Source organism: Elephantulus edwardii, unplaced genomic scaffold (genome assembly GCF_000299155.1).
Source record: "Elephantulus edwardii isolate Elephantulus edwardi_28Jun2011 unplaced genomic scaffold, EleEdw1.0 scaffold00006, whole genome shotgun sequence".
Lineage (NCBI taxonomy): Eukaryota > Metazoa > Chordata > Mammalia > Macroscelidea > Macroscelididae > Elephantulus > Elephantulus edwardii.
In genome coordinates, this window is record NW_006399756.1 from 23622084 (window position 1) to 23647920 (window position 25837).

Consider the following 25837-nt stretch of genomic DNA (forward strand, 5'->3'; position numbering starts at 1 on the left):
CATGTGAGAAACTCTTCAAACTTGGCTGTCCGTTGTATTCCTACCTTTTCTTCTGCCCCGCTGAGGATCTTGCCAGAACCTGATCCTGTTGTGAGACATTCACACTTACATCTCTTCTATCAAATACTTACTCCTCCTTCATAATTTGATTGTTTTGTAGCTTCTGTCATTCCATGAACAGAAAAAAAAGTAGTTCTTTTTGTTCTGAAAGAATTTGTAGGTATCAATAGCTCTTCATTTCTGCTAGATTTTGTCTATTGTTTTCATGTCACTGGTTGTCACAGAGGAGCTTCTGCATTTAATAAGACACTCAGTGTCTCCTTCAGTTTTGAAGCCCTTGCGTTAAGCACAGTGACTGTCACATACTGCCTAATACAATTTAAATAAAGGAAAAAATAAAAGAGAAATGAATAATTGAATGGTGAACATGTAACGATTCTACAAGGAGTGGGAAAATTCTCCCAGAATAACCTCTGCATTTTAAGAAAAACTACACATTTCCATTAGTTCTTGAAATGTCTTTAACGGGGTTCTAAAATTCGTTACTTTTAAGAGTATGCCTATATTTGTATTAAACTATCTTAAAGGCAAGGCCAAGTATGAATTTCCATTCAGTACCTGATTCATGAATTGACTGTAAATTGTTTCAGAGAGTGAAATAATTAGTTTATTCCTTACTGATAATTTTAAAGTGATAGTAACTCTCCCAAGGCCATGTTCTCTGGCTAGAAGGTCTGCTTAGTGCATGGTCTAATGGTTTGAAACCCAAGCTTGGGCAATTAGATTGACAGACATGAGCCATAAAAGTGCCCAGTGTACGCAGAGATGATCTTGGAGAAATTTTCCTGTCTTTCCATGCTTCATTGTTCTTACTTAAAATTTGCTTCAATGCCCACTTGGAATATCTTCATTAACAATTATGAAATGGCATATAATGCTTAAATGACAATATCATATAGTCTTAAATTATAGTTCTCTATGATTTAAAATGGTCCCAGGAACTCTATTTGAACCCTAGAAACTATTATAAATGAATGATAAGAGAAGTTTGACTATAAATTGTCGATATAGTCGAAAGTGGAGATATAATATTTACTCGTGGTTGCTTTATTCCAAGAACCCAATCAAGTACCTTAATGTGTATATTAGTTTCATAACTCTTTACTGTCTTCAAAGTTGAAATACTGACTAAACTCCTGCATTTTTATGTATGTCTATTATGTGCAATATGGCAGTTTATTGGCTTCTACACTTAGAAATGCAGGAGGAAGGAAATTCACATGAACTAACAAGTGACTCACTTATCACTCTGAGACAAGAATGGACTTTTATACAAATTGGTAAGAAAGAAAAAGAAAACAATAAAAACTTAAATCAAGGAAAGATTATAAGGTAGAAATCCACCAAATGTAAATATTAAAGTCAATAAACATGTATGAAACAAAAAAGGAGAAAGGAGGAAGAAAAGAAGAATTTACTATCATTAATAATTAAAGTGATGTAGACTGACACAAAATACACCAATTTGTCAAATCAGTTTAAAAAGCATTATAAAAAAGGAGAATCGTAGTGACAGATACTTTCAAAGTCTCTGACAAGGGTCTGTATGATATTCTCTTTTTCTGAAAGACATTTAGTAATGTGTATCTAAAACCTAGTCACTGATCTAAGGATTCTACTTCTAGGGGCTTATTTAAATAATAATTGATGTACAGAAATAATACTCTACAAAGTTATTCAAGGGGTCATAACATTACATCAGTGAAAATTGGAAACCTTTGATAAAAGGGTAATTAAATAATGATGTAACCATAGAGTCAATTTCTATATAGCCATTACAAAAATTACAGCATAGAGCAATATTTAATAGCTTGGAAAATGTTTGCAGTGTAATTTTAAAACTGAAGGAGTAGATTAAGAATACGAACATTTTATCTAGTACTTTCTTGGGACATAAAATGTTTTCTTTGTTTCTTAAATATATGAGGTTTAATGTGTAGCAACAAGACTGGGGAAACAACTTTCAATATATTAATCATTATTTACACAGTGAAATATGAGTGATTTTTTTTAATTCTGAATAATTTTGAGGAGTATTTTTCAGAAAGTCCTATAATGAATACATGTTAACTTTTGCTCATATTAAAACAAATTATTATTTTTACAAGCATATATGATATTAACTTTAAAAGCATAAATCTGATTATATCTTTAATACATATATCTTTGATCATAGATATTAATATTTTGCAAAAGCTTGAAAACCTTGCACAAAGCTTAAAACTTGCATGGTAGAAAGTTACCACTGAGAGCAGGCTTTGACTTAATCTCTGTCCTGAGGTCAGGGAAATAGGTTCCGGAAGAGATGTTTGTAGCTTAAGCAATTTGTTAAGTAATTTGCGAGCTCTTCCATGGCACGTTTATGTTGTAGATTGTCATAGTTAAAGCACAGCTGTCAGAGAAAAGGGGTAAAGCAGACTTTGATTCTAAGGACTCACTTGCCAATATTATGCTTCTCACAAGTGAAAATCTCACTCACTAACTTAACTCATTGCCACTGAGTTGGAACCAACTCGTAGCTGATGTTCCATCAGATTTCTAAGGCTTAAAATCACAGGGAAGGAAATGATTCATCTTTCTCCCATGAAGCAGCTAGTGGATTAGAACCCCCAGAGCCATGGCAGCACAATCTAGTTAGTACAACTCCCTGTGGACTAGGCCATCAGAAGGTCTAAAACCCATGCTGCGTGAACTAACTCAGTCCCACAAGGATAAATATTGTATTAAACTGCTGTTGTACCATGAGTGAAAGGAGGGGTGGAAGAAGCTGGAAGCAGAGGGATGTGGATGTGCAAGGGGGTGAGGGGGGGTTAATCATTGGGTTATAGAATTTGATGGGTGGGAGGTGAGGGGAATTGAAAGAATTTGTTCAAATTTGTGCCCAAATTTTATAAATAAAATAGAAGAGAGAAAAAAAAGAATAACAAAAAAAAAATCTGAAGGTGAAAGAGGTGTTTCTTTTTGGTTACTTGTTTTATGTCGTATATATGAAATTCTAAAGATAAAATATTTTTTGTCTAAAAAGTGGTCATTCTGATCACACAAATAACGATACAGCATTCACTGACACAACCAGAAAAAAAAACACAAACAAACAAACAAACAAAAACCCCACCAAAAAATCTCCACAAAACCCATTGCCGAGTCCATGGACTCATGACAATTCTCTACCAGGTTTCTGAGCTTTTCAATCTTTCCCCGAGGAGGCTTTCCATCTTTAACCTATGAAGTGGCTAATGGATTAGACCTCAGGAAACAGCATCCATCTGTGCTTTTCTGACAAAATTCTAGTTCATTACCAGAAAATTAAGTAAACTTTCTAGAAAAATACAAATTTATGTAAACCAGGTTTTGCCTTGAAAAGATGTTCTTTGTCTAATAAAATAAATAATCCTAATATTTCAAGTTGAAAATAGAAAAAAAAACATACACAAGAACCACAGCCTCTTCACAGAGAACAGAAGAACTAGATGGTGCCCAGCTGATTGGCCACGCTGCTCAGAAACTCAATAGAAAGGCCTGGGAACACAGGGTGAAAATATAGAACAAAATTCAAAAACATAGAAAAATACCAGTCTTACTAATTGGACAGACACTAGTGGAGTCCAAGATTTTCGTTCTAAGGTACTTGACTTACAGAGTGACAATAACACCAGGGAGGAATGAACTCATTGTTAATACAATGAATGATAATAGTTAGGCCTGGTGGCAAAAAGCTGTGTTGCAATCCCAAAGGCACGTGGTTCGAGGCCACCAACTGCAACCGTGTGATTAACTGCCTCTGAAAACCAGCTGGAAGGTCACCTGTGTGTCAGCTCTGACTCTATGGTAGACAACAGCAACAAATTAGTAGAGTAGCATTTGCCCAAAAACAAATCAGGAAGGTCCACTGAAGAAGAAGGGATGGAAAAGGAGAACCCAGAGAGGAAAGAGCCACGGTGCAATTTCAGGGAGGGATTTGCAGCCAATGACATGAGATCAGTTCTATAAATGGTTGAATGGGAAACTAGCCTGCTCTGTAAACTTTTACCAAAACTACAATTTTTTAAAAGGAGAGAGGTTGTCAATAGTTCCACTGGGTGCCTGCCTTCCAGTGGGGAGGCATTTGGGTATGTTTTGGGCAGAGGATAGCTAGGATCACGTAAACTCAAACAGCATTTCATGTGGGAGAGCATCGCTGTTTTGTAGTAACTGAATTTGGTGATAGTGCTTTTCGTAACCCTGGCTTGTAAGGAAAGATTAATGATATCTGGCGTGGAAATGCCAGTGAGTTTGATGAATTTTAAACATGTTAGTTATTACTTTTAAGTTTACCCAATTACCTGGAAAATTCACTTTTGGGAAAAATTATCTGAGGTTACTAGATAGGAATACCTTCTAATTACTGTGATGAAAATATAATTTATGGCCCAAATCATAAATTTTTTTAGAATTAATAAAATATTTAAGATGATGGAATAGGAATAAACTATGACTCTTGAGGGGAAAATAGAACATATGTCATCCCATTCAAGGAAAGCCAAACAGGCTGTTAACTGTCTTTCATATGGTCAAAGCAGTTCCTGAATCAACATCAGTTAAATTCATAAAGGATAATTCTCTTTATGCTCATTGGCCCATCATGAATGTGAATCTTGCTTTAAATATGCCTTTGAGCAGTCACCAACTACTATCAGTGCTTTCATCATATGATTGCAGATGGCACCTTGTAGGATTTGTGATGATTCTTAAGATCTTAACTCATTATTAAGTAATCATGATGGAGCAGACACATAGAAGGAGCTTTGTGTGTCCTGACTTACAAAGGAGCTTGTCCCTTGCCAGTTTTAATGGAGGCAATTTTTAAATCCACAATATTTTTATGGAAGTGCTGAGGCATACTACTGAGGCCAAGACAGATGCACTTATGATTATTTCCATAAAGTGCAGATTCTCTGGTCGTAGAAATTTGGAACGGATGTGTGTCATACAGAGTTGGCATGGTGGCAGTAGGCAGCTTTCTAGGTGGCAAGATGTAAGTTAAACAAAAAAAGAATGGAAATGTGGATGGCTTTACCTCAATAAAAATGAAATATACTATGTATTTCTAGGACACGTATATCTTCACCCTCAAAGCCAAATGATGTTTTGCTTATTTATTTTTGTTGGCCCAAAATGTACAGTAAGTCAAAAGGTTTATTTTAGGGTTCATTCATGAGAAGAAAGAGTACATTACATATCCTGTTTTCAGTTGTTACTTTTTGTTGTAATTAGTATTGGTGATTGCTTTTATTATGAAAATAAAGGCATCAGAACTATTTGTCCTTAAATTTACTTTTTATTATATCAAAATAAGAAACTAGGTATGACCATCAATGAAATGATGGACATAGATTGCCTAGACATTGACTCTCATATTTGTGAATTAGTTACATACATTTTAATGACACTTAAAAGGCCTACCTCCTATGATTTAATATAGGTAATTTGAAAATCCCACTTATTGGAATCCCATGACCTTACATCCGTTGATGTCTGTGAGACTAACAATAAAATTAATGTAGTCTTCAAAAAATACTCATCTTGATTAGATTACAGGTTAGGAATTCATGGCCTTAGAAAATGTAAAGTAACAGAACACCTGTAACTCAGGGAAAAATCTTGCAGCCTCAAGATTTTTATATTTCAGATACACTATGATTTTTTTAGATGACCTTGGTAGTCTATTGAAATGTCCTCTCTTTTATAAAGATACGACAAATCATATAGAAAAAGTTGTGGCTGTTTATCTCCAAGATGGTTATCATCAATTCATACCTGCCTTTTGTGTATGTAAAAAATGCACCTTGGGGGGAGCTCTGGTGGCCTAGTGGCAAGAAGATGCACTGCAATCCCAGAGGCACGCGGTTGGAATCCACCAGATGCTCTGCTGGAGACGGAGGGACAATTTCCTCCTGTACCAGTCAGATCCGATTTGACGGGACACACACACACACACACACACACACACACAAAATAGTAAAATAGAATAATTTTTTTTTATTTTTCAAATAAATTGCACCCTGGGAGAGCAGTGGCTAAAAGCCTTTACCTGCAAACGGAAAAGTCAGTAGTTCAAAATCATCACCTGCTCCTGGTAGGAATGAAATGGCAACGTACTTGCAGAACAATTAAAGCTGTGGAAATCCTTTATGTTTTCTGCCTTATTTTATAAGGTCTGTGGAAATCAGGGCTGACTCTACCACAAAAGTTTGGGTTTGCATCTGGATAGCCGCCTTACCTCTTAGAGAGGTAAAGTGGCTTCCACACCCACCCCCTTTAAGTCAGGTATAGAATTGGTGACTTAATCTAGTATTCTGAGGTTGGGCATACGAAGTCTTGCAGCTTCTCTTGGAGCTCCGTGGAATGCTTGCACCTGGGACAGTCACACTTGAAGGAAGCCAAACTTGATTTAAGAAATCGGATTACCATGAGACAACCATGCTGAGTGTGACATTCACAGAGAGGTCATGGAGAAGGGGATGTCATCTGGAGCCAAGGATCACCAAGGGACCAGACTCCTAAGTGAAAACCTATCTGGAAGTGGAACTTCTAACTCCAGCCACTGGAGTGAATCCTGAAAGTCTGGAATTAGCTGCCCTGCTGAGCTCTTCCTAAATTCCTGATCCACAAGGTAATGAATGGCTGTTTTAAAGGCACTGTTTGTAGTTTGTTTTACAGCAATGAATAAATGGAATGAGGTTCTTGTCTTTAATGTACTCTACCAGTTCTGCTGCTTCTGCGATATACTTTGAAACAGAGCTAGTAAAAGGTACAGAACTGCCCACAAAGCACGGTCACGAAAATTTGTCTTCATAAAATACTGCACTATTCTGTTACCTTCTCTGGAGGAAAAAGAAGCGGAAAAATAGAAAGAAAAGTAGTAACTAATGCAATTATGCTTGGGGGCATCTCAATTAAGTACCTTTGCCCTTTTCTGCCACTTAGAAACAACTTGAGATGATCAATGCCTGCCATTAAATAATTGAAGGAAGGAGGTAGAATTTCTCATGAATTAAAACTCCTTGCTAACAGGAGGCTCTTGTGCCTGAATGATTCCTCCCCTCAGCCCAGCCCCGTCTTCCTGAGTGCTCTGCAGTGGAGCTACAAGGGCAATTCTCACTCCACTAATCTGCAAATCCTGTTTGAGAGAAACCCCTGGTGGTCTCCATAGTCTTCTCAGGAAATATTAATAGCCAAATACATTAGCAAGGTCTCAGGCAGCTGAGGCTTCATTAATCTTCTCCAGTACGCCCTGGTATATTTGTCAGTTTACCATGAAGCATTAATATAAGTAAGTAAAACTAAAACATACTTGTCAGTATGATGATAAAAACGGAGCAAGGGAGGAAGGATGCGGGTACTTTCTGTTCCCTGCGTTTTAGACCAGGTTCCTTCCAACTGCCTCTTCATCCTCTTGCCTTTCAACTTGACATTTATTCAAACTCTAAAACCAAATTCACAACAGAGATTTTACCAAAAAATGTTGTGTCCTTCATCTAAATCATTGTTAACTACACTGAGAGCTTCCTTTTTTTCTTGCTTGCTCTCCCTCCCACCTTCCTTTCTTTATCGTTTCTGGTGGAATAAAGAGATTTCTTATCATTAAATGAACATCATTTCTTGTAAAGTTTCCCATGAGCGAAGAAGATGAATGTCCATTTCTCCCAGCATCCCGGCTTATTCTGATAGCAGCTAACATTTAAAAATGATGTAACCTTTTGGCATTTATAGATCTTCGGGGATTTAGGAGGGAAGTTATGTGGAGACTGGTAATGACCATGGAAAGGGTGGTCTGATTGCATTTGAGGGGAAGGCATGGGACAATGCTGGGATCTTTAAGGTGGCTCAAATATTCTCAAGATATTTCATCATTTACTATACTGACTGCAAAAAAGAAAAATGGCCTTTAAATTTGCACATCACTCTTTTCTGCTAAAATAAAAGCAAAACAAAACTTGTTTAGGCTTAAGAAAACCACACTTGTTGAAGTTTTTAAAGCAGATAAGTCAATTAATAGCTTAGCATTAATAATTATTCCATATTCCTTAATGTATGTATATATGCTAAGTATGATTATCCAAATGAATACATACATATGGATATAGATGAATATATAGTTTTATCTATACACACACACACACACACACACATACACACACATACACTAAATAGCCATTTTTCCTACGTGTGCTAAATTGCCATTTATCCTAGAAAATGAATTTATTTTGAAGATGTCCATTAGACAAAATCAGATGTGTTTATTAAGAACTATAGTTACATTATAATTATTCTCAACAGTTTGAGTATAAACTTAGAATAGAGTATTTGGCAATTCCTGTCATTTTCTCACCTTTTTTTTAATTAATTTTTTTTGTAAGCAGGAAATCCATTTTATGTTGAATTAATGCTGGAAGAACAAGAAATGTGAGGATATGATTACTATGAACCAGGCCTGGCTGCTTTGATTTTGTTGGTTGTGTTGTTATTGTTGTTCAGTGCCTTTGAATCGGTGCTGACTGATGAGCCTTTTGTGGACCACAATGAAATGTTACCCAGTCTGGCGCCATCAAGTGGGAACATTTGTTCCTATGTTTGAACGCATTGTTAAGTCACTAGATGAATATATCTTGATGGTTTTCTGACTTTCTAATTGACCACGCTTCATTCACGGCTTTGCTTCTAAAGACTCCTCTAGCTCTGGTTGTACTTCTCCGAAGACTGGCTTCTTCTGACAGTCTGTTGTATATTCATGTTTTTTTGTTTGTTTGTTTTTGGGGGTTTTTTGGCCAGCATCACAGCTTTATGTCCAAAGCTATGAAAATGGTTTTACTTCCTCAAGAATCTCTCAGTGATCAGTGTCATTGAGAATGGCCTCCAACTCCTACTTCCTGATTGTTCTCTCTTTTCCCCCAACTGGGTAATATTTACATGAGGTTTGCAATGCAAGATTTATTTCTTTTGCTTTTTAGAACTAAGCTATCACATTTTAGCAGAACATACAGTACTAAATGCACCATCCTTTGTAAAGTAATAACCGTAACATTTGTACAAAACTTAAGCAAATTGCTTTCAGCCAGATAGTACTGCTTGATAGCGCATGAATTTTTGCTCTGTATGAATTAAAAGGTGCACTACCATGGGAAAATCTGCTGTTAGGGACCTCTCCAGAGTACTGAAGAGCAATGGTATCTCCCTGGAGACTAAGGTGTGTTTGATACAGGCCATGGTCTTCGCAATCACTTGTTATGCATCAGAGAGTTGGACAATGACCAGGGAGGATAGAAGGAGAATTGATGCCTTTGAGCTGTGGTGCTGGAGAAGAATATTGAGAATACCATGGACTGCTAGGAAAACAAACAGATTTGTCCTGGAAAGGGTTAAACTGGGCGGCTCCTTGGAGGCAAGGATTCTGAGGCTCCGTCTAACATACTTTGGACATGTTGTGAGGAGAGACCGGTCCTTGGAGAGGGACATCATGCTTGGGAGGGTGGAGGGACAGCGCAGGAGGGGAAGGCCCTCTATAAGGTGGATTGATTGATTCAGTGACTTGGATAATCGGGATGGGAGTGTCAGAGACAGTGCAATTGGCACAGGACAGAGCAGAGTTTAGGGCTGTTGTACATAGGGTCGCTATGAGTCGCAAGCGACTCGATGGCACATAACAACAGCAACAACAACAACAACAACAACATGATGTTATGTAGTTGCTTTACCATTGACTGGAGAATGGCACAATGCCTAAGTACTCAACTGTCAACCTTAAGGTTGACGGATCAAACCCACCCAGCCATGCCGTGGAAGGGAAGGTCTTGTTACCTGCTCTAATAGTGTTTTACACACCCGATGACAGTTCTACTTTTTGATGTGAGGTTGCTGTGTATCTTGAGTCATACTTTCAGTTATCAGTACCACCACCACTGACTTCGTGATCACTGGGCGATCTTGGTCTGACTGGGTGATCACTCCAGTTCTCTGTTCTCTTCATCTGTCCAATGGGCAGGATTTCTTCATCCATCCAGTGAACATCAATGACATGTACTTGAATTTCAAAAACTAGTTTAGTGAGAGAACATATTGGAAAGTTTAGCAGTGGATTGTAACCAATACGTGCTCAGTACACACGAACTTTAAAAAAAAAAAATCACCACCCTCAGTGAGGAAGCTGAGACTGAAACTGAGGCTCAACAAATGAAGTTAAGAGCTCTTCACAGTGGCAAAACTGATGGAAGACAAAGAAAAGACTGATATCGCAAGTATGGGACTCAGCCTCTGTGTACCCTGTGTTTGTATTATGTCTGTCATTGTTAGTTACAGTTGAAGTCCAGTTGAAACAGTGAAGCCTTGCACAACAGAATGAACTGTCACTTGGCTCTGTGCTTTCTTTGTGTTCATTTATTGCTAGAATTCATCATCACAGCTACTGTGTGTGTATTTGACATGCATTCCAACTTAGAGGGTTCCTCTTAGATCACCGTGTGGAACAAAATCCTGTTGGGATCCACAGGGTTTTCACTGGCTAATCTTTGGAAGTAGTCTGGCAACTCCACTAACACCTTTCCTCCGCAGTTGATCCTGCTAGGACTTGAAATCCCAGTGCAGCTTCCAGCTTCGTAGCAGCATGCGAGCCACTGCAGGACAACAAACTGAAAGACGCATTTAATTTAGAGTCTTATTTCTCCTCTTTGTGGAATGAATGGCCTTCACTACGCACACCCACATCCTTTCTCCTTTATAAGGAGGGATTATATTCCCAAAGATACTGACTAGGGTCAGGCTTGAGGTTTGGCCATGGCCCTTTATGGAAAATGCATCCATAACGACCTGCCTCAAGCTTAGCCCTGAAGATCATCCCATCCACAGACACGTTTCCTCTCTGGAGGATCATTGTCACACACAGTGTTTTAAAGTTTGAGATTCTCAAATTTCAAGACTGTATTCAGAAAGAAAGTCCAAGAGAAATAAGAACTCTTATTTTTTTTTTTTTCTTCTTGGATTATCTTCAGAGGAATACAACCCAGCCCTAATGTTTCAGCCATAAGTTGTATAACCCATAAGTCATCCTACCTGGTGAACTTTACCTTTCTTTTTCTCTCCTGTGTACTATCTCGGTTGCGGCAAAAATAATATTGCGTGAATTATCGCTGTTGTTCCAAAAAAATAAATAATGGGCAAGGTCTTCTGGCAAGACTGTTAAGATGCATGTGAAGGGCAGAAACTAGATGATATGGTCTGTAAAAGTTTATAAAGCCTGCTTCTATAAAAAATGTTCAAGTCTTTGGAACCCTCATTAAAAACAAATAAGCTTGAAAGTAAACCCACGGCATAAACTCTACAGAAGAAGACATTTCCCTGCACTTCTTTGCGTTGCCTTTCAGGCCACAGGTAGGCGGTCTCTTATTGTCCAGAGGTTCTCTTGGCTTCTTGTTTATTGACTGACCCTGCTTTGTATTAATGAACATGGATGGGACATTAGGTGAGCTTCACTGAGTTTGTGAGAGGGATGGGATTTAGGACAGGAGGCTGCACTGGGTCTCGCTGTCTCAGACTCATTCTCATCAGCGTCTACTTGATTGAACCTTTTTTTCTGTTTAATTACCTCCCTCTACTTCCCTCACTGTTATTTCTATTTTCATGGGTCATTCTTGGATCCTCTGTCACTCTCCTATTTCTGCCTCCAAAAATGGTGCCAGTTGATAAGCACTTACTGTGTTCATTCTGTGTTCCTCTGGGACAGGTTAATGTTCAGCCCACTTTGGGAAGAAGCCTCTTTTCCACCCACATTGGTCGGCAAATTGCTTGCGTGCTCTGATTATATTTTGTCTAATTAGTTTTTAATTTTGAGGCCAGAGGTTTGTGAATGGCCTCTTAGACTGTTTATGCATAGAAGCCCTTTTGTTGTCTGTGTAAACTGGGTTGACAACTGGAGGGCCCAATTGCTGCTTTTCTTCTGTTTCTTTGTCACTGTCATTATGAAGAGCACTAATTATGCACCTGTGATATTCACACCTGGAGCCCAGTTACCCTTTGAGCAAAACACAGAGATATCCATAGCACATTGCCTCTGCTTGTTTCTAGCCCATGAATGACAAAAAATAGACACTTGAACAAACAAATAATGAATAAATGAATATTTTTTAAAAATTTTTATTACTTCTGCCTGTTGCCAGCCTGTAAATGACAAAGGTTAGGCGCTTGAGCAAACAAACAATGAATAAGTTAATTTTTTTGGTTTGGTTTTTTTTTTTTTACATTAGGAGTAATGGCAAGATTAGAAGAAAGTACATTTTCAGAGGTAGTGGATCTGTCTCTTTTAAACCCCACCTAGTCTAACTATGTCAGCCTGGAGACTAAGGTGCACCTGATTCAGGCCATGGTCTTCACAACTGCTATGCATTAGAGAACTGGACAATGACTAAAGATGACAAATGAAGCATCGATGCCTTTGAGTTGTGGTGTTGGAGATGAGTATTGAACATACCATGGGCTGCCAAGAGAACAAACAGATCTGTCCTAGAGAGGGTGAAACCAGGCTGCTTCTTGGAGGCAAGGATTTTGAAGCTCCATCTCCCATACTTTGAGCATGTGGCCAGGAGGGACCAGCCCCTGGAAAAGGGCATCATTCTTGAAAGGGTGGAGGGACAGCGCAGGAGAGGAAGGCTCTGGATGAGATGGGTTGACATAGTGACTGGGTTAATGGCATAGGTATTTTGGAGACAATGAGGCTGGCTCAGAATATGGCAGAGTTTAGAGCTATTGTGCATAGGCTTGCTGTGAGTCGCAGTTGACTTGATGACACATAACAACGTTTAACTATGAAAATAGTAGGATTCTTAAAACATACTTTGGAAGAAAATGTGGGGGAAATGAAAGTAGAAACCTGGAAGGATGAGAAAACTGTCTGCCAACCTTTGCTAGAATTGCATCAAGTGGCCATATGTTGGATCTGGAACAAGTCAAAGAGAGTGAAGATGCATTTAATTTTTGAAGACACTGACTTGGCAGAAGGACTAATCTGCCCAAAGGCGAGACGTGATGTATTTGAAATCTATAAATGTGTTTCATGTTCATTTGTCACCTCTAGGAAAAGCAAATAGTTTCTTCCTCCTCTCAAAGTGAGTGATAAACGGCTGCTTAGAGTTGGGACGTGGGAGTGTGTGTCACAGTATTGACTTTGGATGGAAAACAATTCATCGGTGGCTACAGTCAATGCAGTCTCTGCACACCCTGCAAGGCATAAGTGAACTGATTCTAATCACTCGTGGACTGATCTGAACAGAGAATAATTACTCTCCTGTTAAAAGTAGACTTCCCTCGTCCTTACTCTGCTTGCCTCCAAATGGAGCAGATATTTATAAAGAGAACTAGGTTTCTGAATGTTGCAGGAGACTCTGGGCTGTATTCAGCAGAAGAGAAGGATGAAAAATAGGCATTCATTAATTCATTTCTTAATTGAAGGAGATGTATGAACCTACCGTGGACCACGCTTTGTGTGAGGCATACCCTGACCTCTCTTTGGGCTTAGCTCATTTTAGGAATTGTGCAAAGATCACTCCCTTTATAAACTCCTCCTGAAATTCTGCTAGGCCAGTCATACTCAGGAATGCAGCGGACTAAACACGGAACAACATCGTTTACTCAAAGTCATTTGAGAGTCAGTCTAACGTGGGAGCCAGGCAGCCAGTCTAGACTACGCAAACTACATAAAACAAAACCCTCTGCTTTGAAGTTGATTCTGAAACTAGCAACAAGTAGGAATTATTATGCGTGCTTTGTGAATGCAGTTCTGTTATTTTTTTAAGAATATTCACTAACTCAAATTTAAAATTTTAAAAAGAACTTTCAGTGGAGTAGTGGCTTAAGGGCAGGACCTTTTCACTGACAAACATCACCATCTGTTTCTAAAGACTACATCACATATAATATATAGATGCATTTTCTTAAGGAGATTAATCACTTTCTAGTTAGACCATTTTAAAGTTATGCATTCAATTGTTAATACACTTACTTTTTTAGCATGTAAAATAGCAGGACACGCTCAATCCTTTTGGGGTAAAATTGCTAAAGAACTCAAGTTGTCACCCCGAAGTAATGAGGCTTCACTCGTTCCATTAATGAGCATTAACTTGTGTGTGCATTACAGCTCAGTGGCTGCCCCATTCCTCAGTACATTAATGTAATGATTGTGACTGAGTGTGTTGTACACAGTGGTGCTTTTTAATGTGTGTGCCTTTGTGTTTTGGGTTCAGCTGAAGATGCCTATAGACCTTAATGTTAAATTGGGGGGGGGCGGGGAGGAAAAGAAAAAAACCCCACACACCTCAATCCACATGATAGATAGATATGGAGAAAGGAATAGAAAGAAACACAAACGTAGTTTAGCACATTGGAGTGATAGGGTCACGAGCAATTTACTTTTTAGCCTTACAGGGTTGTTTGTACAATAAAAAACGGCTAGGCAATAATGGATCCAGACTGACCTGTGTGTTTTGAGTGGATTTGAGAGGAGATTTGAGGGAGGGATATCAAGTTTGTATACTACAGACATAACTATAAATCTTACTGAAGGAATTGTCTACCATCGTCTGTTATTTCCAAAATGCTCACATGGAGGCTTTCAGTTGAGAGCTTGATTCTCAGTACCTAGGTGGGTTAAGGAAGCTGGGAGTTGTATTTGTACAATATTAAGCATCCATGCTGTTGAAAATATTTGTATTATTCTTCCCTCCCATCACCCTTCCAGTATTCTCTGGATGCAGAATATCTCATCAGTAACAATCCAGTGACCTACAATAAAAATGGATATTAATATGTAGAGCATACCAAAAGTAATAATCCTGATTTGCCATTATTCCATAGATCCAGTGTTTCCATTTTGATAAATAAGCTTCCAAAAGAAGCAAATTAGAGGTGATGTGATCTGTACGGAAGAGACAAGAGTATCACACAGTCTGTGTAACAGGGAAATAGAAAATCGGAGGGGAGAAATCAAGCCCCGTCTTATTATCATGGAAATGCCTTTTTGGAGGTAGTGTAAAAAGGTTGTTTTACATTATTGTTAATTGTGGTTGGGGACATAAAGCAACAGGGTCATTTGGTGGCTTATTTGTTATTTGAAAAATGACAGTTTGTACAGGCTCGTAAATATGAAATCACCTGGAAATCATGTCGTGAATATAGTAGGCATCTAAACGTCCCTGCTAAATGCGGACGATAGAGTTTAATGAAACCATGGGAGCCTAGATTTAGCAGATGACCTGGTGGCTCCATCGTCAGCCATCCAATGAGAGAACACAGTCAGCTTTGTGAGCTCCTGGCGGAGAAAACCATAACTCTTGTCAAGATGATAGTGGGCGGGCTGGCGCTTCATAGGGACCTGGTGTAAGAAGCGCAATTAGTAAAAAAATAATAATAATAAAAAAAAAAGAAGCGCAATTAGTGTCCAGGTCCCTGCCAGCCTTCCATCTTGTCCACCTGCAGTTGACAGCCCCTGAGCCCACCTCCTCGTCAGATCTTTTTCTTTTTCTTTTTTACTTTTCTTCAAGAAGGAGAGATAAAAAAAAAATGGCAAGGGGCCTGGAATTCATCGCAGGCAACATAAACACAGTTCAGGCTAAGTGTCTCTTTCACATGTCCGCATGTACCATTTGCAGTGACAGGACACTGTTTTCAAAGATGACACTAACTATTCAGAGGTTTTAATACGATTGTCTCCAGATGCCGAGAAAGCTCGGACGTGTCCACAGGTGCTTTGCTCTTTTATGATAGGACTTTATTCCCCACCCACCCCCTCCTTCTAGCTTCCTCTCCTTGGTTCCTGGAACAGCCGCATCCCTGGCTGGTAATCTTTTAAACCCCGGGCTGCAGTGATTTCTCTTCATATAGCCACGCATTAAGCACATCTTTCATGCTTCTCTGAACCAAACTCCGAGAGTGCCAATTAATAAGTTGATGGTGAAGAAGTCAACGGGGAGCATTAAGGCCAGCTGTCTGGAGACATTAGGTGTGCGCCTTGACAGAGTGGAGCGAGGCCTGCCGAGACTTGAGAATGAGGCACTTTGTCACACATTCCTACAGTCATAAAGCAAGAGAATGAAAAGGAGCTCTCAAGGCAGCTCCCCCATCTCGCCCAGGCCTGTTGTGCATTGTTCACACTGCTCTTGCAGAGACCACCTATCCCAGCAAGGGCATCTGACACTGTGTGTTTTTACAGGTTTCCATGGGAGAAAGACTGTGGCGTTTTGCTCCTTTAAAGAGCAATAAACCAGAGCAAATCAACTGCTAGTTAGTTAAGTCCAACTCCTAGCAAGCACACCGAGCTATAGGCAGGACCCTCCCTCTTAGGCAGTACAGAACAATAGGCTACAATCTTCAGCTGAAGCCGACTGCCACATCTTTCTCCTGTCTAGTGGATTCAAACCACTGATCTTCCTGTGAGCAGCCACATGCTTAAACAGTGGGCCACCACGTCTCCTCCAAAAAGATAAGCCTATGGGGTAGTTCTTTACGTGGAGTCTCTATGAATTGAAATCAACCACAAGCCCTTAGCCACTATTGGAGTGTGTTTCCTTGTCTGTAAACAGAAGAATGAAAGCCTTTGAGTTGTGGTGTTGGACAAAAGTCCTGGATATCCCATGGACTGCCAGAGAGCAAATAGATAGGTCTTGGAGAAAGTGCAGCCAGAATGGTCCTGGGAGGCTAAGACGATAAATCTCCCTCAAACATACTTTGGCCATGTTGCTAGGAGAGGCTATTCCTTGGAGGCTATTCCTTCCCTTCATGCATGGGGGAAGGTGAAGGGTCAGCGAAAGTGAAGACCCTCGATGAGATGGATTAGTACAGTGATTGCAGCAATGGGCTTGAGTGTGTCAGGGATGATGATGATGGCATAGGGTTCAGTTCTGCTGCTGCTGTCATTGGGTCGCTGTGTGTCATCCTCAACTAGACAGCACCTAACAACAACAACAACAACAACTGGTCTGTAGCCTAGAGATCTAGAAAGGCATGTTACTCCTCACTTCCATTCACGGCTCATAATTTTGTAGACATCTTTCTGCTGCCACATGATTAGTTTGCAAACTCTTTCTAGTCTTCCCCCCCCCCATTCATTCATTCATTCATTCATTTGACATTTGTGGATATTTCTTGAATATATAGTGCATGCAAGACTTTGGTCTAGCTGCTAGGAATAATACACTTGTGACCAAATAGCTAAATATCACTATTCTCATGGAACTCATGTTCTAGTAGAGGGGCATTATGGGCAATAAACAAAATCAGTATTTTGTATAGTAGGTGAGAAAGTGAGAAGGGAAGTGAGGGGAAAGACACTTGCCCTTGAAGTAACAAGAGACAGTCATTGCCACCATTAATTAGCCTTCGTGCAATTGCCTGGGAATCCTTTTGAGAGTACAGTCTTGAGGCTCAGAGGATCATGCCCAGATTCAGATGCTTGGGGTATTTCGATGGCATGGAACACAACAAATTGAGTTGGAAGAGAAAAACAAGTGAACTTCATTTTCTGTTTCTACCGTAACCACACAGACTGTGACCCATCTGACTCGTTCATCTTTCTCACATGTAGAGAAAACCCAATAGGAAAGAAGGAAGGGGGAGGGGTGGCATGAAGGGAGCAATAGGAAATGTTCCAGACTAAAGAGACCACCCTTTAATGAAACAAGGAGTCCTAGAGAAGAGATAGCAGGCTTCCCCTTCCTGCCCTTCTCCCACCTTTTCTGCTTTGATTTCTTAGTAAAAAATGGTTTCTTGGTATTGATCTTAAGTGGGAGAATCAAACTGACAGAGCCGGGGTTCTTGTTCAGACATGTAGTCTTTGCCTGACCCCCCTCCCTCCACCCTAATCGGTGTTTTAGATAATTTTCAAGTTTCAGACATTTTTGAACTTCACTTACTATGGTTTTCTCTTCCCCACCTATTCTTTGCTGCAGATTATGTTACTCACCGATCCGGAGATTGAGAGCAGTTTATTGATCAGCTCAGATGAAGGAGCCACCTATCAAAAGTACCGGCTGAACTTCTACATCCAGAGCCTGCTTTTCCACCCGAAGCAAGAAGACTGGATTCTGGCCTACAGTCAAGACCAGAAAGTAAGGTACCCCATATGATGGCGTGCCACACATGCGTCTCTGGTCGTGGGATAAAACTAAATTCTTTGCCTTTGGGTTGATTCCGATCCTTTCAGTTAATCGTCTCTACATTACATCTCAGTAATCATTTTTGTTTCATGAGGTACCTTGATTCTAAGCCAGTTATGCAGGGAGAAAGAGGTATAGAGCGGCAAACAAGCTGTTAGGTTTCTGGTTTGCTATGTGGTTGAAACAGTTTAAGAGAAGACGTTGTAAGAAGTTCAGCTCTTACTCAAGATGACTGAATCATCTAGAACTCTTCTTTCTCTCTTCCATAGAGTTTAAGACAGAGTTTTGTATATGTGGTTTGGCTCTCATTTTAATGAGTAAAGGATGCACAGCTTTCCCTGGGCCTTCGAAAGGCCCAGGGGTGTCAACAGTATGAACAACACTAAAAGTTTGCTAAACATTGAGAGGAGTGACCACAGAAATGATCATAGTGTCCATTTGTAATGTGTGTTAAAATCCTGGCTTTCTCTTTACTTTTCTTCTCCTGGTAGCTGGGTGGAAATTCAGGAACTCTACTTTTTAGACAGCAGTAGCCTGAGGTTATGCTATGAGATATATGTATTATATAAAATGCAGTCCTATAAACTATTTAGCTTGAATATAAAAGATATAGGCTCTACCGTTTAAGAAGAGGTACAATATAAAACTAGAAGTAGCAAGTGAAAGTGAAATAAGAGGTCTGAGATAGGCTGTTCTCTCTTTCATTGCCTTCGAGTTGGAATGCACTCACAGGTGACTTTCCATTCCATTTCCAAGGTAGTAAAGCACATGGGAGCGTGCCCATCTTTCTCTCAGGGAGCTGCTGTGGGTTAGAACTGCTAGAGAGTTCTTTTGCTAGAGAGCCTTTGGGTTAGCTGTGCAGTGCTCAAGGTACCAGAGTTCCCTGATAAGAACTATGTGAGCAAACGTTGGGGAAATTTCAGCCATAAAAACCTATAAAGGGAAGTAAGTGAAGTGTTGGAATACTTTTGGTGAAATATTCAGTCAAATACTTTTGCGAGTTCTATTTAGAGGAATCATGCCTTTAAAGTTACATATATTTAAAGAAATCTTGGCCTTACATGAGTAAGAGAATATTTGAGAGTTCTGTCTGTCTGGGCTGCTGTAGATGCTAGAGATTTTTCCAGAAGGCAAGGGAATGGTATCAACTTCCCTAAGTCCCCACTGATGCAAGCAGATTGGAAGAAGCAAATTAAAACCCTTAAGATTGTAGTTTTATTCATGCCACCCTTCCTGCCAAATAAAATGCACATTAAGGCTAAAAATAGAAGGGATTTACAATTAGTATTTTTTCCCCTTGAGCAGTCTGGCTACCCTTGCAGCAAAATGTACAATTTTGTTCTTGGAGGCAGGCCACGGTGCATCCAGTCCAGGATGGCGCCGTCGGCTGAAGCCAGAGCTGAGTGGCTTGGGATACAGGGTATTAGTTGTTTAATCCATGAAGTTACTGTATTTTATTTGACAGTTGGTCCAGCTCCCCCCCCCGGCCCCCACCCACCTCCACCATGGCAGAGATGAAGTGAAATTAAGCATCTTTGCATTCTGCTTGAGGCCTTGCCCAAAAAGGTAACCTTTCTGGCCCCAGCACATCAAACAATGCTTCCCATAATCCATATACCAGAGCAGATAGAGCGAGGAGGCTGGGCTCACCCCAACTTAATAAAAGGAGTCAACAGTACTTAGTGTCATCTTTTGCCTTATAAATTCTTTTGTATGAATGCTTACAATTGCAAAATAATTACTAAAATCAAAGAGTTGACACTTTGACAGCAATGAATGTTTTGTTTTGTTTTGAATAGAGGGTGACTCTGTAAAAGACATTTTGCTTCATACTTGATTGGGATAATAGATTTTATCAGAAAACGTTTGGTCCATTTAAGAGAGAAGAGTAAGACGTGTTAATTCACCAATATTCTGAGAAGTCAGCAAAACACACAGTAGGCGCGCAATGGAAGTTGACCGTATTAGTTCTGTGAAATTGACAGCATCAAGTTCAAAATAGGGAGATCTAGCAATCTGTTTGCTCTGAAGGTGCTTTATTTCCCTGAGACCTTAAAGAATATGTAGTTTCTGCTGGAGAGCGACATATTTTACAGAAAATTGCTCAAATAAAAAAAATTACAAAAATGTAAAACATCTTTATAGGATTGTGAATTTATCTATTTGGCTGAAATGGAAATTTAGTAAAGCTGGTCAGAGTGGAGATATTTGGGAACCTAATCTCGACTGCTTTGAATTCTAGGCAAGAACATTTTTTGTTTTCTTAAATAAGAGAGCTTCTGGATCTTATTGAACTGGAGAGTGATGCGCTCAGAGCTGTATATTACAAGGTTAAGCTGGTGGTTTTCTAACAGTGAACTGTGGTGATTAGAGGTCAAAGCAAGAAGACCAGGTAGGATAGTATTCCAGTAGTGCTGGCGCAAGGTGTTAATCAAGCTGTGTCTTTTAAGGCCATTATTTGTGGCTATCAAGTTGATTCTGCCTAATAAAAATCAAAGAGGATAAAGTAGGATTACCCACGCAAGTTTTCCAACCTGTAATCCTTATGGAAGAATATTACCTTTTCATTCTTTCCTCAGTAGAGCAGCTGGTACATTCAAAGGGCCGACCTTTCTGTGGTTTGGAGCCAAACACTTCAGCCTCTGTACCACCAGGCCTCCTTTGTGATACAGAGAATCTCTGTACAACAGCATGCAACCTGCCTGATCCTAGGACATCCTCACGGTCTCTGCTGTGTTCAGACCCATTCTGGTGGTCACCGTGAGAGCCCATCTTGTTCAGGGTCTTCTCTCCTTCACGGAATCTCCCCTTTTCCAAGCATGAGATGCTTCTCCAAGGATTGATCCCTCCTTCTAATATGCTTAAAGTATTTGAGACAAATTCTTGCCATCCTTGCTTCTAAGGAGCGCTTTGTCAGCATTGCTTCCAAGAAAGATTTGCTTATTCTTTTTACATTCATCGTGTATTCAACCATCTTTGCCGACAGACACCACAACTTGGAGGCAGCTCTTCCACTTTCCTCATTAGCTGTCCAACTTTCACGTGCATATGAAACAATTGAAGATACCATGGCTTGGGGCAGCTCCACCTTAGTCTTTAAAGTGGCATCCTTGCACATTAGCCAGTTAAATTAAAGAGCTCCTCAATAGCAGATTTGCTCCATTAATTCCAACACTTTCAATCTGAGAGAGGACTTTATAGATTTTTATTCTGTAGTTATGGAACCAAAACGCTGAGAGATTATTTTATTTCCTCCGAGGAAACCCACCAACTTCTATCACATGCAGATGTGCTGTGAATAGAATTAAGCCTCATGTGCAGTTTGGAACGTCTGTCATTCTTAGAAGGAGCCCTGATGGCATAGAGGTACCGGGTCAGGCTGCTTATCAGAAGAACAGTGGTTTGAGCCCAGTGCCTACTCTGTGGGGAAGAGCATGGGTGGTCCTTGCTACAAAGACGTGCATCTACTTACCCAGTCAGGGGTTGCTCTGAGCAGAAGCTGACCTTTTTGCTGAGCTCTTTGTTTCTGTAAAAGACAATGAAGAAGTCATCCTGAGGACTGGGGGAGACTGGATTACCTGCCAGCATGAGTGTGGATCAGAGAAGAGCTTCACCCCTTAAGGTTTTAAATCACAGAACAAGGAGTAGAAAGCAGGAGCTGGGAGGGCAGTGGGCACCAGCCATCAAAGGAGCCGTTAGCTGCTCGCCTTGGCTGGAAGTCAAGTTGCGAGGGGCTGTGGCCACTCAGGTGGGTCAGTGATATGGAAATAATAGCTGGCAATCACCCATGAATCATGGAGCTTTTAGCACTGATGAGATGCAGTTCTGGGCAATTCAGAGGCCCCATGCGGCCGCTGGCAGAACAGTGAGTGTATTCGCCCAGGGAATGGGAACATTTATTCTTCCACGTAAGGATCACTCATCAATTTTCCTGTGACGGCTGCGATTGCTGTGACTGCTGCAGAACCCCAGGCTAAGATGTTCGCCCCAGTGCTGGACTTCACTCTGCAGGGTGCTGTTTCACAGCAGATGCTGGTGAATAGTCTCCTCACACAAAAGATGCGGTCTCCTAGGAAGCACCTCATTGTGGTCGCAGCTCATTCTGAGCTCACCCGCCAAGTCATTTGTTCCTCTCTTCTCTCCAGTCTCACTTGCTATCTTTGTCTTCCTAGGCATGATCTCCCTCTTTCTCCTCATTCTTATTCTTAGTTGCCATCAGACTGATGCCAATTCTTGATGATCGCGTGGGTGCAGAGCACTACTCTTTTATATCTTTTTCCACATCAGTTGAGACCAGCTGTGTTTTCCAAAGATAACAAGTGGGTGAATTTGAACCGCAAACCTTTTAGCTTGTATCCAAGCACTTTACCTTTGGCACCACTGAGGACATTTAGGATACAGAGCCAGGGCATGGCCCTTTTCTCCTTCATTGCGGGCTCTGAGGCAGGCTCTCTTTATAAAGAGTATTCTGCAGTGTTCCACTCTGCTGCCATTTTATTGTGAATGCCTAAACATGTCAAGGAGGGGTTTAGGAAGGAGCAATTTAAGGGACTTGGGAGTTTTATTGAGTATTTTGTTCTTCTTCGTCCAGCATAGAGCTTTACTAGACAGCAGTTCTCTGAGAGGTCAGGTAGTTTTGTTGTTTCCGCCCCCCCCAAGAAAAGTTACTTTTAATCACACAAAAAAATATCATCTGTGGCCACATGCCTTGAAGATTGACAAAATAAGGAATTTTTGACAAATTTTGTTTTCTTAGAAAAATTTGTGATAGTCAACACATACATGGTTACCAAGAGGGTTGGTCTCTTGAGTGAGCATTTAGCTCCTCAGAGGCAACTAGAATGTATGATTGAGGGAAAACTTTTGATCTTTTTTTTTTTTTTGTATCGGAATATCTTCAAGACTTAGCTACCAGTCCTGTCTTTGGACATACCTGGGAGAGAAATGAGATTTAACTTCCTGAGCCTTTGGGATGCCTCTGTAGCCCTCTATTCTTGTGGAAAGTCCAAGGTGGGGGGAGGCAAAGAATGAATGTGGCAGCCATCCTGGCAATTTCATGTCGTATTGACAGAGGGTTATAATACAAGTAGATTTTCATCACTTTGGCTTCTACCAAGGCAATCACGGGAGTGGACCTCCTTAAGAATTCCACAACATCCTACATTTCTTTTTGTTTTCACTCTCTATAGTCTAAGTGCTAAACAAACTACCCATCTTGTTCACTCTTTCTCTTTCTTTACCTCATTTTTGGTTGCCTTTAGAAGATAGGCTTGTCGAAGAAAGGCGGTAAGAGTTTTTCATTCTGTCACTAGGTGTCTGTGTGGCTTGTTTGTCTCCATGCAGGAAGCCACCCAAGAAAGGTTTAGCAGCAGGCTGAGTCTGCCAGATTACATCTTTATTTTAATTTGGCAATAAACTAGTGTACAAACTGTGCTATAAAACACCGCTTCCAACAGCATCTCTCAGTCTGTCTTAAACACCTCACTAAACATGATGTGTTAGGAAACATTTGAAGTGAGAGAAAACAAAGAACAGATGTGACTGAGGGGAAAACCAGGAGAAAAGTCGAAAACTATGCAAAGATCCTAGCTCTACCTGCTGTCCTGTGGCCCCAGAATTTTAGCTCTTCCATTTGGGACCATTATAGTTCAGCGGCGGGGGGGGGGGGGGGGGGGAATTGTTGCCTTCTGTGCAAGAGACCTGGATTCGATTCCCAGCTGTGCATCTTATGCACAGTCTCCACCCATCTGTCAGTGATAGTGTCCAAGTTGCTTCAATGCTAGACACATTTTGGCAGAATTTCCAGACTAAGTAAGAGACTTTAGAAAGAAAAACCTAGTGATGATCTATTTATCCCTCTCAATGGTCCAGTTTGAGAGCAATCAGGACTGGCATGAGGTTGCCAATAGGTGGGGGACCCAACTTCCTAGCAATTACTCTGTAATCATCATTTCTATAAAGGGGAATCTTGAATGTGGTTTAAATCAGTGTATGAAATTCTGGCTTCAGGCTCTTGAGTAGCCTTAGATGAGATGTCTTTTGTCCTGTTCACCAAACTGACAGAGATCACTCAGAGTAGTGAAAGAGACGGGGCTTCTACCATGGTTTTAAGCAAGTAGGACCTCTTTTCTCCAGCCCTGTGCAGAATGGATCTGTTCTTTAAATCTTTAGATTTTTTTGAGATATTTTTCTGCTTTAGTGGCAATGAGATATTTTCTTATATTAAGTGTTTACAACTAATTTAAAAAATTAAAACATGCAAGCAAGGAAGCTAAAATGAGATAAACGGAACACTGAGCAGGACATGTCACCTTCACTTTCTGTCTTGCATTACCTCCCAGATCCCTTTTGGATCACTGATCATAGGAATATTTAGTTCTTCAGAATTAACCCTCTTGAGTTGTTTTAAAGCATGCTATTCTCTAGGGAGTTCTAGTAGCTTAATGGGTAAGGAGTTAATCCTGTCAACACAAAGGCAGGTGGTTCAAATCCACCAGCTGCTCTTTGGGGAAAAGATGAGCAATTTCCTCCTGTGTAATTTAAAGCCTCTGAATATCTACTAGAGGGTCAGCTGTGAGTTGGTTCTGACTTGACAGTGGTGAGTTGAGTTTTGACTTCTCTTATAACTATTTCCTTCTTTCCTTTCCTTTCCTTTCCCTTTCCCTTTCCCTTTCCCTTTCCCTTTCCCTTTCCCTTTCTCCTTCCTTCCTTCCTTCCTTTCTTTCTTTCTTTCTTCCCGTTCCTCCCCTTTTTTTTCTTTCCTATCAACTTAATATTTCTCCCACTCATGTATTTTCCTGCTTTTTTTAAAAAAAAAAGTGAGATAGGAATTTGGGAGAGTTTGGAACTTGTGCTTTCAAGAAAAAGCAATCAGTTTTATGGCGGAGGACAGCTTAGTGGGTCATCCTTCACTTTCTAGTAGGGAGGAACATTTCCAAGTTTAGATTTTCCCACTATGAACTTGGAGAGCCATGACTCGGTTTACATAAATCCATGAGGGAAACTCACTTTATTCCTGATCGCCTTTCAATTTCAAAGAATGAAATAAATGAGTATTTCTACAACTCATCTGTTGGCTTCACCATCAAAATTTTGGGATGGATGGATAGATAGATAGATAGATAGATATCCCAAAACCCAAAGCCTGGTTGTAGAATAGGATAACAGGATTTCCATCAGGGAAATTCTTTTCAAAAAGAATGAAAAATATAAATAGTCAGTATTCCCTACATAAAACTATGAAGGGTTACTTTGAAATAAAGGAATATATTATGTTTAATAGCCACAAAAGGACATTTAGTAACTTATATAAAAGTGACTAATAAACAGGACTATTTCTAGTTCTCTGTTTTCTTTCTTTCTGCTAATCCTACAATTTTTTAATGAACAGTTTTATATCTAGTCTTGCAAATATATATTTCTCTTATTTTTTAGTGATTATCTCCTGCCCCCTTTCCCCCCCCATTCTGCTTGAATAGAGGAATATTACTTATCCTGGGCACTTTGAGTTGTTGGGCATTCCCAAGGAAGCAGTAGTTATTATGTGCCATGAAGTTGAGTACAATGAGGCTGATACAGGGTGGGTGTAAGACTGAGAATAACTG

At 40.0% G+C, this 25837-nt stretch overlaps 1 protein-coding gene across 4 annotated transcripts in view; it reads left to right on the forward strand.

The window, feature by feature from the left end:
* Window positions 1-25837, forward strand: part of SORCS1 (sortilin-related VPS10 domain containing receptor 1) — a 675554-nt gene that overhangs the window by 416672 nt on the left and 233045 nt on the right. For all 4 annotated transcript variants that reach the window (XM_006879951.1, XM_006879950.1, XM_006879949.1 and 1 more), the window contains exon 4: window positions 18027-18185. In XM_006879951.1, coding sequence (XP_006880013.1) covers window positions 18027-18185 — 159 coding nt within the window. The remainder of the gene's footprint in view (window positions 1-18026; window positions 18186-25837) is intronic.